The 13124-nt window shown below is 49.0% G+C and overlaps 1 protein-coding gene and 1 long non-coding RNA gene across 2 annotated transcripts; both read left to right on the plus strand.

Annotated features, from left to right (window-relative positions):
• Positions 1-545: 545 nt before the first annotated feature.
• Positions 546-6104, plus strand: LOC123952602 (collagen alpha-1(III) chain-like). Its single transcript, XM_046021857.1, has 3 exons — positions 546-670; positions 762-1337; positions 5845-6104. The coding sequence occupies exons 1-3, from the start codon at positions 546-548 to the stop codon at positions 5990-5992; spliced, it is 849 nt and encodes a 282-aa protein (XP_045877813.1). The 3' UTR covers positions 5993-6104.
• A 2265-nt stretch (positions 6105-8369) lies between these two features.
• On the plus strand, positions 8370-9244 carry LOC123953583. Its single transcript, XR_006820889.1, has 3 exons — positions 8370-8509; positions 8684-8778; positions 8901-9244. It is a non-coding gene; the product is annotated as an uncharacterized LOC123953583 (long non-coding RNA).
• Positions 9245-13124: the final 3880 nt, after the last annotated feature.

A 13124-nucleotide genomic window follows, 5' to 3' on the forward strand; every position in this document is an offset into this window, starting at 1 on the left:
ACTCCCTCCCTGCCCTCCTCTATCCCATTCTCCTGTGTTACTGTCTCCCTAGAACTGATCTCTTCTGAAATGGTCTTATTCATTTGCTTACATATTTCTTTTCTATCTTCTCCAACAGAATGTAAGTTTCACGAGGGCAGGGATTTTTAAAAAATTATTTTGGTCTCTTGAGTTCCCGGGGTCGAGCACTGTGCCTGGCACATGCCTGGCGCTCAGGACACATTCGCAGGACTAAGGAGTCGCATTTCTCTGGAACGCGGCGGAAGGGGGCAGCCGAGCGGCGTGCACAGGTGGGGCGCCCACGACGCGCGCGGCGCTCCCTCGGCTCCAGGGTGGGTGTGGGCGAGTGGGTGTGGGTGAGTGGGTGTGTGCGGGGCTGTGCGCGGTAGAGCGAGCCCCGAGCGCTGAGCGGGAAAGAGCAGTCAACGCTGCGCAGAAAACGGAGTGCGGTAGAGTGAGCCTGAGCGCTGAGCGGGGAGGAGCAGTCAGCGCTGCGCAGAAAACGCAGCGCCCGCCGGGCCCGGCAGCTCGGAGGTGGGTGAGCCATGCCTCCAGCCCGCCCGCGGGGTCCCCATTGGCCGCCTGCCGGCCGCCCTCCGCCAGAAAGGCGGCGAGGAGCCGAGGGCCTGCTCCCTCTGGAGCCGGAGTGGGAGCGCCGGACCGAGCTGACGTCGGGGCGGACGCGTGGGATCCGCGCTCCCTTTCGCTCCCTCCCCGCGCTCCCGCCGCCGCCCCGCTCGTCTCCAGCGCTGGCGCCCTAGGTCGGCCTACTATAGCTACGGAGGGCCCTGCGCAGCTCCCGGGAGCCCGGGGTTAGTGGCCGCGCGCGCGCCCCCAGCCCCTCCCGGGCCCGCCTCCTGCTTTTGCTTTCGCGGCGGCGGCGTGGAGGGGTTTGCGGGGGCAGCGCCCAGGGCAACCGGAAAGGCCAGGAGGGGGCGGCTGGACTGCGGGGAGAAATGGGGTCGCAGCCAGGAGGCTCCCCTTGCTCCGAGGGCCGGGTGGGAACAGGTGGCGCGGGCCGGGCCGGGCGCTTTGTGTCGGGGCGCGGAGACTGGGAGCGGGCGTTCGCGCCTCCCTCGGCAGCTCCCTTTCCTCCCCAGCTCTCCCGGGCGGCCATACGCCGGGTCGGCCGGGTATCGGGGAGGGAGTCGCCAGGAATGTGCGCCTGGGGACTGCGTGGCTCGAGGGAGGAGCGGGGGTGGACGCGGCGGCCGGGGAGTGCGGGAGCCGAGAGGTGGCGCGGGGGCTGCTGTGCAGCCACAGGCCCGAGGAAGATGCTTTAAGAGAGGCGCGTTCGGCTTGGGCGAGGGCTTCATTCTACCGCGGCGCTCCCGGAGGTGGGGAGCTGGGTGGGCGTGCGTGTGTGGAGAGGGGAGGCGGGGAAGCCACTTCCGGAGCCGGTTCAGATCCGCGCCGAGCGCGGTGCTTTCGCTGACGCGGACCTCAGGGTGCAATTGTGCCTGCACTGGCGCGCGGGCGATGCGGGAAGCGCATGCTACTGGTTTGTGCGAATGCATAATATTGGGGGCAGTGGGCGGTAGACAAATGCAGTTTGAATCAGGCAGCTCCCTGTCCCATCCAGGAGATGTGCAAATGATAGAGAAGAGTTCCTAGCCCAGCGCGTCCTGGGGTCCAGAAGTAAAGCCGCTAATCCAATGGGCTATGATGGAAGAGGCAATTTCAGTGCTAGATTATGCTGCAAACGGTATTGATCAAGACCCCTAGACAGGAACAGATTTAATTGTCTGCAGTAATTCTTGTCAGCTTTTGCAGCTCCGAGATGAGGCAAAAGCTTAGTAAGATATATTTGCATCCGGTGTTAGGTCTTGTATGTGACTTGAGCAGCGTACCGATGAATTAGTAGGATTTAAACTATTCATGCTTTCTCTCTTTTTGAATTTTCAGAGTAACGCGAGCAAGTATGGGTAGGTCATATATGGCGACTTGGCCGATGTTGGTGTTGGGTTTGGATTTTGAAACTTCCTGCAGCCAGAGATTTAATTACCCTGTTGGTGTTCCTGGTTGCTTTGGTTTCCTTTACAATGTTAAATTTGTAACGGATCAAAGATTGAGAGTCTAATATGGCTATCTGGATTCAGAGCATACTTTCATTGGTTGCCCGAGGAGCTGTGGCTCTGAGGGCAAAGTCCTTCAGTTTCTGGTGAACAAAGAATGATTATTTTGAGGTGTCTCAGGGCTGGCTCAGTTTCCCCTTTACTGGTTATTTGACAGGATGTGTTGAGCTCTGGTCTAAGTAGCACAAAAACCAGTTTTCACACCTAAATTTAGGTTCAACATAAGGATTTGATTTTAGTGGATGTGTTTTGAGTGAATGATCTTGAAACAAACAGAAAGTGTGTATTTACTTACACTTGTATCAAAATATGTATTTTTCCATATTCACCTGATGTCCTGGTTCTAAGCTTTTTTTTTTAATGAAGGAAATTCAAAAGCACCCACACCCAAGGTTACCTAATGGGAATTTCCAGTGTGGAGCTTAAAATTTTTTAGTGTGTGGAGCAAAAATTTCCAGTGTGGAGCAAAATTTTTTTTACAAGTTCAGATAAGAATGGGGAATAAAAGCCTTTTTTTTTTTTCTTAAAGATTTTATTTACTTATTTGACAGACAAGTAGGCAGAGAGGCAGGCAGAGACAGAGAGAGGAGGAAGCAGGCTCCCCGCTGAGCAGAGAGCCCCACTTGGGGCTTGATCCCAGATCCCTGAGATCAAGACCTGAGCCTAAGGCAGAGGCCCAACCCAGTGAGCCACCCAGGTGCCCCTAAAAGCCATTTTTAAAAGGTTACTGTAACAAAGTCTTTCTGTATGTGTTTAACATCAACTCAAGATGTCACTGAAAGCCTGCATTTAGGAGGAGCTTATGATATACTGGAGATTTTCTGAGGGAATAAGGAAGAAGGAAAGTTCTGAAAAATCATATTTCACAGATATGTGTTTTTTTTTTTTAAGATTTTCTTTATTTATTTGACAGACCAAGATCACAAGTAGGCAGAGAGAGAGAGAGGAGGAAGCAGGCTCCCCGCGGAGCAGAGAGCCAGATGCAGGGCTGGATCCCAGGCACCCCTTTCATGGTTATGTTTAAGATTAAGGTTTAAGGGGGGGCGCCTGGGTGGCTCAGTGGGTTAAAGCCTCTGCCTTCGGCTCAGGTCATGATCCCAGTATCGATCGAGCCCTGCATCAGGCTCTCTGCTCCGCGGGGAGCCTGCTTCCTCCTCTCTCTCTGCCTGCCTCTCTGCCTAGTTGTGATTTCTCTCTGTCAAATAAATAAAATATATATAAAAAAAATTAAGGTTTAAGGGTGTGTGGTTGAAGTACTTGTTTTAACTAGAATTAAATCACTTCATTCCTGTGGTTTTCCGTAAAGCGAGTGGTATATGGAGTTTTCCTTTGAGTTTCCCCACTGGGAAAAAAAATGATGAAAAAATATATTTTAATTCCATTTGTGTAGTGTGGCCTCATTATATAAATTCTCTTAGAAAGAGGGGTGATTTAAATTAGGTGAGCCGATTGCTTTATGGATTAAGTATATGACCTTATTTTCAGTAAGATCTTTTGGTAGAATTATGTGTTATGAGAAAGAAAGAAAGAAAAACAAACAAACAAACAAAGTCTCCCTAAGGCTGGTGGCGGGGGTTGTGATCTTCACTTAGTGGGCGAGATGACAGGCCCTCTGCCTCTGAGCTGGGAGGTGACGTGCTCCGTTCTCACTACATTTAGCTTTGACTTTTGTCTTGGTCTCCATTTCTGTGTAGAACTTTCTCCCCACCACGTAAGACTAATTGACACCTCGTTGATGGGCTAATTTAATTTGTGTGACCTGTGGATTTGAGAGCAGGGCTCTGAGAAACTGGGAGTTGGGGTTTTTTTAAATAAAATATATGTTCCATCCATCCGATACAGCTGCTTTTGCTTTGCCTGAAAATGAGGAAAATGGTTGATTTGAGGGGGAAGTGTTTTTTTTTTGTTTTGTTTTGTTTTTTCTCCAAGCCCTGCGGTTTTTACATCTGCCTTGGAAATAACCACTTCCTGAAAACAAGTCCTGAGCTAAGACAGAGATGAAGGAAAGAGCACAGAAATGGAAATGGGCAGATAAGGAGCACAGATGAAGGGCCCTTGTGAGCAGTGAGTTATACCCAGACCAGTGTACATTCTGCACTTGACCGGCATGTCTTTAGGAGTCATCGAAATAATAGGTACTCTTTTCGCTTATGCGTATGCTGAGACCAAGTCCATAGCCAGAGGAGGTGAGATGGGTGCACTCAATATTATTACTATTATTGCTTTACTTTTAGGAAAACCAACAGAGTACCTTATGTGTGAATGTCTGTGTGTCTGTGTGGACTGCCCAGGACTATCATAAAAGCTCTCTGTCCCTGTAAAGAACTTTATAAAGTACTCTGATTGTCGCAGTAATGATCCAGCAGACAGACCCCTGGACAGAGCTCCTGGTTCAAAATCTGGCTCTGCAACTTGCTAATTACCTTGAGTAAGTCCCTTACCCTCTCTGACCCTCAGGATTTCATTTTGTTGTTGTTATTGTTGTTAAAGATTTTATTTATTTATTTATTTGGCACAGTGAGAGATCACAAGTAGGCAGAGCAACAGGCAGGGGCGGGGGGAAGCAGGCTCCCCGCTGAGTAGGGAGCCAGATGTGGGGCTCGATCCCAGAACCCTGAGATCATGACCTGAGCCGAAGGCAGAGGCTTAACCCACTGAGACACCCACGGGCCCCTTACATTTATTTTTCGACTGGAAAATTCTACCCTCAGGGGCCTGCATCATGAGCATGGCAGATGGACGTAAGGTCTCAAAACTCCTGATTTTTAAGTTACAAAGAAAAGTGTGCATGGTTTCAAAGGCAGGAAACACCAAGCTGCAGAAAGAGCTCTTGAACTATGGGAAAGAATGGAAATTAGCTCATTCCTTGCAGGTGAACACTTACAATATCCATACTACTTGAGAGAAACCAGCCTCGTTTGTCACATTAGATCATAATAACAATAATTAGGTAGTTTTGACAGAAAATATGTCCCCAAAGAGAGGCCACAACTCACAGCCAAATTTCCCAGCTGAAAACCATCAATAAAAACTTTTCAAACACCAGAGAGCAGCAGTTTCCAGCATTCATTTACTCAAACATTATGTTCCTCATCCAAAGTTGAATGTGTTTATAAAGGGAAAAAAATCTACAACATTCACCCCACCTCCTGTCCTATGTTTCTGGTCCCATCGGACCTAAATGATGCCCGCCTGGGTGGTCCAGGGATGCCTTTCCAGTGCTGGCAAGCAAGCATCCAGCCAAACTGCCCCTCACCGCCATCACTGTGCCCTCCCTTCACAGCCTGGAAGACTACAATTAGACCATCCTAAAATGCACAGAATTCAAAGTCACTGAGTGCGGAATATAGTCGATGATGCCATAATGGTGTTGTACAGGGGGTGACAGCCACCCTGTGAGTATATCATAACACACAGAGCCGTCAATCACTATGTTGTACACCTGAAATGAATGTAACATTGTGTGTCAACTACACTTCAACTAAAAAAAAAACAAAAAACACTGAACATCACCTCTAGTGCATCTATTTGGTTTTTGTTTTAAGATTTTTATTTATTTATTTGACAGAGAGAGATCACAAGTAGGCAGAGAGGCAGGCAGAGAGAGTGAGAGGGAAGCAGGCTCCCTGCCGAGCAGAGAGCCCGATGTGGGACTCGATCCCAGGACCCTGAGATCATGACCTGAGCTGAAGGCAGCAGCTTAAACCACTGAGCCACCCAGGCGCCCTAATGCATCTATTTGAACCCTATCTCTCTTTAAACTTTGCAGACTCTCCTATCAGAGGAATCATCTGAGGACACCCGAAGCAGAAAGGCAAATAAAAAAAAAATCACATTCAGCGAAGTCCTACTGGATGATCTCACTATTCAACCCAGGTGGGCCTGAGATCCCCCCTTCCAAAGAGAAAACAGGCTAAGAAGTCTTTCCTCCTTCTAGCCACACAGGATTGCCATAATTCTACGAACCCATCCTGTGATCTGCAGCAAACCAAATGAAAGACATATGCTGACTCCTGGAGTTTAGGACAAAGCCTTACTTCAATTAAATGCCTATGGATTGTATGCCAGAATGAAAAAGTTTTAAATTTGAATTATTAAGCTTCCAGCCACCATCCGAACTGATGTAAATTATCTAATGCTTCACTTTGTTTCGTTTAAAACGGACCTTGGGGTTGGACATTTTAGCTGCGGTGCATATTACTGTCCAGGCACAGAGAACGCAAACGGAAGAACAGTTTCTACTCTTAGGAGTCGCAGCCCTTGACCTCCTAAGCTCATCCCCACCAGGGTCGTCCCTTACTGAGGGCCATACGTACGTACATGCATGTGTGCACGTGTGTGTGTGTGTGTGTGTGTGTGTTCACAGTGCTTCACATACAACAATCTATTCATCCCATCAACAAGCATTTACTGAGCGCCTACTGATGAGTATCTAAGTTGGCCTTAGAGATACACACCAATGAGCAAGTCCAAGGTCACAGCCCTGGGACAACCTGTGAGGAAAGCAGGTAATCATCTAACAATGATCTACAATGTGGGAAACACTGGGATGGGGACAACAGGTTATTAAAAATAATACCTCAGGCAGGGACAGTGCGTCAGGTGTTGACAGCCACAGTCTCTCATTCCCACAACATCTACAAAGGTAGGTGTCTCCCCACTTTCCAAATGATTGTCCTGAGGCTGTCTCACACCACACATTGCCTCTCCATCAGCATGAGCGCCCACATCATCATTTAGGTCTTAAATCCCCATCATGGTCCCAACGCCGCACCGGCCACCCGCTGGCTTGTCCAGGCACTGATCAAGACGTCGCCTGGTGTTACACAGCACACTGCATGTCCTGGGAGGAAAAGACCACGGAGCTCACCACAAGGAGCGCTCCAGCAGGCTACGAGAAGCAAGAGAATAATGACAGCACAAAGCAAGGACCCAGCATGGCACGACAGTCTGTGGTCGAGTACCAGCAGAGCAGAGTGCTTCAAGAGAGCACGTCTGAAGGAGAACTCACTGTGGAGGGAAGTTCTTCAGGAGGCCGGTCTTAAGATCATGTGAGGTCAGACAGCGGGAGAGGAAAGTGGTGCTCAGCGAATGTCCAGAAGACTTCCACGTTAGGCTGAACCACCATGTAAGGGGAGCCCAAGGGCGGGGCAAGCCAGCCTGTTCCAGCTGCTAGGAGTGGTGAGGGTACCCCGGGGGGTTAAAAGTGACCCAGCTATTACGGCTCTGTTCACAAGAACCCCTCCCAGAAATCACTCCATGGGCCTCCTGGAGTCAATACAAAGTTGAAGACTCACCAAACAGTCTTGTAGGGGGACAGGGGGTGCTCATGACAGGAGTTTGGACTCATGGGGAGGCCAAGGGCAACATCAATGTGCCTCCCCCCATATGACCCTTTTCCCAGAAGGCCTCCGTTCCCAAAATTGGCAAACAGAAGCCTGAACAAAAATTGACTTGCAGGCCAACTTATTAGCCTGCCTGGAACACCCACATGTGTGGGTCAGTCCCGCAGATAATATCTGCCTTGGTTTAATGCTTTACTGCAGATTAAAATACTTCTACGTGTGTTAGACTATGTGATTTTCAAAACAGCCACAACATTAGCACGGAGTCTCTCACTTTATTTTTTTCTAAGTTTTTATGTATTCATTTAAGTAATGTGTACACCCAACATGGGGCTCAAACTCACAACCCAGAGAACAAGAGTCACATGCTCTTCTGACTGAGCTAGCCAGGCATTGGTAGGCCACTTGTTTTAAAAAATGAAGATCTTGAGGGGAGCCTAGGTGGCTCAGTGGGTTAAGCCTCTGCCTTAGCCTCAGGTCATGATCTCAGGATCCTGGGATCCAGCCCCTAATCCAGCTCTCTGCTCAGCAGGGAGCCTGCTTCCCCCCCTCTCTCTCTGCCTGCCTCTCTGCCTACTTGTGATCACTCTCTCTCTCTCTCTGTCAAATAAATAAAATCTAAAAAAAAAAAAAAAAAAAGAAAGAAAAAGAAATGTAGGGAAAATAAGCAGTGCCCCTTTTTCTATCTGTCATGAAAAGAATTAGCTCTTCCTTAGCCTGTGACCAGGCTGCATGTGCAGAGGGTAGGTGGGACTTGGGTGAGGCAAGGAACAAGAAGGAGGGATCTGTTGGGACAAAGAGGGAGTGGCTTGGGGCAGAAGAGATCAGTCCTTGGAGACGACTGAGGCCTTTGCTGCCCACCCTCCTCTAAGAATTTGCTTTGCCTCATCTGTGCGGAGCTCCAATTTTTGTTGTTGTTGTTGTTGTTGTTGTTATTGTTGGTGGTGCCGTCTGTGGTTTCTAGGTAAGCGGTGTAGGTATGTGTGTGTGTCTCAGACGCTGTCGAGAAGAGACTTTGACCAGCCAGCTGCTGATGTCTGAGATGCTGACTCGTACATGATACACAGAGGAGCTGTCTATAGAAATTTGGTAAGCAAAAACCAAACCCAAACCGCTAACAGGTCACTTGCTACCTTACAAATACCATTTTATTGGGATATAAATTGGTGTAATTTGAAAGCAGAGCCTGCCCGGGGTTTTTCCTGTACACCTGGGGCACGATTATACAAAGCTGTCTCTCTAAATATTGTCTTTGCCACCCAGAGTATCTAGAATCAACATGTGCGCTGTTGTCCTTGAAGCCAGAAACTTCTACAGAGTTAGTCCTCAGGAGCTCGTCTGGCTCCTGCTGAGCACAGGTTAGCTTCCTTTCCCTCCGCAAGACATGAGTAGCCCCTCTCCTGGCGCGAGTGCTGTGGCACTGGGCTGCTCTGAGCAAGGCCGGGCTGACATCAGGCCCTCCCACTCCTTTTTCTCCCAGATGTCATGTGTTCAACATTGTGCCGCTGGAACCTGTCATCCCATCTGGCCGTGAGCCTATCAGGTGACCACTTGGTATCCTGTTCTTGGCATTTCTTTGCACCGTAATCCGAATAAGCTTTGGGATAGCTGGAGGATATTTACAGTTTTCCCCTCGAGAACTGGTAAGGGCTGGCCCTAAGTACCACCCCGCATTTTCCCTCATGTAGAGCTGCAGGCGGCTGGCTCAGTTGTCTGGGAGAGGAGGTGGGTGAGTACAAGTGGAATGTTTTCCAGGATAAAGTTTTATCTGTCCATACTCTCCCCACTGCTCCCTTGACACAGAGTTGGCAGCGCCTGGCAAATACAGCAGTGGGCAGGCGAGGTAGGCCTCGGGGTGGTGTGTGGAAGCGTGAAGTTCCGGGTTTGGCCAAATGTGATCCCGGGGTTGAAAGAGTATGTCCTGTTTTCTGAATATCGCTGACTTATAGGGGCCACCTTGTGTAGGTCTCATCTCCTCTTCAGAAGCATTGTTCTCTCTGATGAAGGTAAGTTGTAAATAAACAAATAAAAAAAAATTAAAAAAAAAAAACAAAAAACCTCATCTACATGAGAGAAGAGCGATCACCTGGAGGAATGACCTGGAGTGGCGGCCCTTGCCTTCTCCTGAGCATGTCCCGGGCTAGTCCACCAGGAAGCCTGTCTTCCTTGGTTTCTGTATTCCTTAACAATTGGAATGAAGGAGCGGCCACTTGGTGTGCTTACGCAACTGGGTGCTGCCTGTGATTCTCGGCTCTCCCTATGGATTGTGCATCTTCTGAGTAGAGAACATGGTTTCTTATGTCACCTCTCTTGGGTGGGATTAAGGTAAGCACACACTCGGTCCTATTTATTTGCTTAATGAAAGTACATATGCAGAAATTAGAATATGGTTCAGAGCTTTGTACCCGAATCCCTGATTCCACAATGCATCAGCTGTTACCTTGGGAAACTCATTGGACTCGGTTTTGTCATCCATTAAATGGGAACAGTAATCATACCTGTCTCCTAAGGTCATTGTGAGATTGTAGGTAATGTGTGTAAAGTGCTTGGTCTGGTACCAGGATACAGTATATGCTTAAGAAATGTTGGATGGTTGGGGCACCTGGGTGGCTCAGTAGGTTAAAGCCTCCGCCTTCGGCTCAGGTCATGATCCCGGGGTCCTGGGATCGAGCCCCACAGACCAAGCACTTTACACACATTACCTACAATCTCACAATGACCTTAGGAGACAGGTATGATTTCAGGTCCTGAGATCAAAGCCCCCATCGGGCTTCCTACTCAGTGGGGAACCTGCTTCTCCCTCTTCCGCCCCCCCCCCCCCCCCCCGCTGGTGTTCTCTCTGTCTCTCTCAAATAAATAAAATCCTTAAAAAAAAAAGAAAAAGAAAGAAAGAAAAGAAAAGAAAGGAAAGAAAGCCCATCCAGATGCTATGGGAAGAGGGAGGGAGAAGCTCCTGTCAAGGAGGTTCTAAGGAAAGAGATGTGTCCAGGGAAGCCAGGTGTAAGCTGCTTAGAAATGCTCAGAGGGATAGCCCTCCTGGCATTTACTGGGAACCCAGGACGTGTCAGCATGCAGATTCAGCTTTCCTGTGCTGTCCTTGAGTTCCCAAAAAGCCTATTTCATTTTTCTAGCTGCTTTTTAAGTTAAATGTAGTCCTCAGCAGCCAGAGAAGACCCCAGGCATTTGATCAGAGGCACAAACCACTGCTTTTTGTCACAGATCTTTATGGAAAAAGAGGTCTACAGTGAGTGTGCGGGCCCCCGAGTTCCTGAGCAAGACGAGCTTGCCTCAGAATACAAGATCTGTGGCAGAGCCAAGCCTCCATTTAGCTCTGACACGTACTGATTTAAGATGTGAAAAGGAGTGTTCGGCGAAGCCCAAATTGCCTGTGCCAAGAAAAGCCTATTAGGTTGGTGGCTGAAAGACTGAATTGTTAGGACTCACTTAATGGCCAGGAGGCTCTGCCAGCTGCTGGGAGTGAATGCCCACTTACACACTGGAGTGCCCGTCCTTGTTCCCCTGGGCTGGGGTCTCCTTGGTGCAGGGAACATGGCTGCTGCCCAAGAGGCCACTTTTAATGGGCGATGCCTTATTCTTCAGGCCATTGAGTGGATAGCTTTAGTTTGTGAAAGTGACATTAGATGCTCACAAATTTGTTTTTTTGTTTTTTTTTTAAAGATTTATTTACTTATTTATTTGACAGAGAGAGAGATCACAAGTAGACAGAGAGGCAGGCAGAGAGAGAGGGGGAAGCAGGCTCCTTGCTGAGCAGAGAGCCTGATGCGGGGCTCAATCCCAGGACCCGAGATCTTGACCTGAGCTGAAGGCAGAGGCTTAACCCACTGAGCCACCAGGCACTCCTTTGCTCACAAATTTGTAAAGGAAAATATTTGGAAGCTGGGTCTAGAAGGTGAGTTCAGATGAAATGTCAGGGAATGGAGTAGTGACTATAAACAGGTCACATATGTGGACCGTGAAACAAAACTGTCGCATGAGCCGTATTATCTGTTCATCGTCTCTCCTTTCCCCTGGGCTTGGCTGGACATGCGAAAGGCCCAGCACTCGTTTGACTTAATCTCAACAAATTTCCAACCACGCAGAGTGGACAGACTTTGCCCAACCAATGACAATAGAAAGCCCAAGTAAGACGTGAGAGAAACCAAGTACAGAAACCCGTTTTTGGAGTTCGGGCAGGGAATGGTCATTCGGACCTAGAAGGGTCATTGATTTTTTTTTTTTTTCATTCATTTATTCAGATTCTTGTGGGGATATAATAATGTAAGTGGGTGGGTGCCTGATCAGCTTTGTGTGTCCCTGTGTCTCTGTCCATATATTCCTGGGAAGCAAGTGGAAATCAGGCATGAAGCGGGAGACTAGGAAACAGATTTACAGGGAACCCGTCTAGACGGGGAGCTGGAGGTAGGTATTGTTACCCACATTTTACAGATCAGAAAACTGAGGTTCAGGAAGATCTCACCCTTGTATAATGTGTATAAAATGGCAGAGGGGACCACTGGATGCCCAAACTTCTAAGCAGTGTCTGGAAATTGGGTGGTGGACAGTGCAGCTCACTTTGTGTTCTTTGTCTTGGTCATCGTCTTGGGAGGGAGGTTTAAAGAACTTTATTTATCTATTTTTAAAAATTTGTTTATTTATTTGACAGAGAGAGAGATCACAAGTAGTCACAGAGAGAGGGAGAAGCAGGCTCCCTGCTGAACAGAGAGCCCTATGCGGGACTCGATCTCAGGACTCTGAGATCATGACCTGAGCCAGAGGCAGAGGCTTAACCTACTGGGCCATCCAGGATCCTCGAGGTTTAAAAAAACCTTAAAACATCCATGAAACATCCAGCAGAATGCCATCTCCTCTGATACGTTCAGTGTGGGTTCGCTGTGTTCCTTCCACACCAGGCATTTCTCCCATGATGCTAGTGACCATTTGGTTGGTATCCTTCTTCGTGGTGGTGTTGTCTGGTATGTTGGGGGATGCTTAGCGGCACCCCTGGCCTCCACCCACTGGATGCCTGTAGTGCTCTCCACCTCCCAAGCTGTGACAATGCAAAATGTCTGTAAACATTGCTCCATGTCTGTTGAGGGGCACCCCCTCCCCACTTCCTGTTAAGAATGACTGGGTTCCGGGATCGAGACAGGGAAGCGACTCACAGGCCCAAGGGTTGGAGCTGGTCATAGGTAAGCAGGATCCTGCACCCAGGGAACAATGAAAATGCCCTTGAAGGAAGCTACTGAAATTGGTATCCAGAGCTGGCGAATGAATATGGCCGGGGGCCAGGTGGTGTGAGCAAGAGGTCTGGGGTAGGTGCTCTCTGACGTGCTGTCCCTGGAGCGAATGGGTCTGCCGTGTCCCAGAAGCCTGGCATGGGGCTGACAGTGAGGAAGACCTAGAGAGGCTGCTGGTCAGACTTCCAGATGTTACTCCCTCCCTCGGCCGTGGGAGCCACCTGTGGCTAACGCCCTGATTTGCGCTCTGCCCCTCCATGCTGACCAGGCTGCTGGGAGTCACAGCCCGGCTCCCCCTGCTGCCTGACCCCTGTCCACCCTGCTCTCTCCCAGGAGTGGCTTTCTGCTCCTGTGTTGAGAACTCTGTTTTTAACCTGCTTAATAGGTATTGGCTTTTTTTTTTTTTTTTTTAATATACTGGTCACTAATTTTAAGTCAAAGCTAGAGAACTCCTACTTTTCTTTTCA

This window comes from Meles meles, chromosome 11, assembly GCF_922984935.1.
Source record: "Meles meles chromosome 11, mMelMel3.1 paternal haplotype, whole genome shotgun sequence".
In the NCBI taxonomy this organism is placed as follows: domain Eukaryota; kingdom Metazoa; phylum Chordata; class Mammalia; order Carnivora; family Mustelidae; genus Meles; species Meles meles.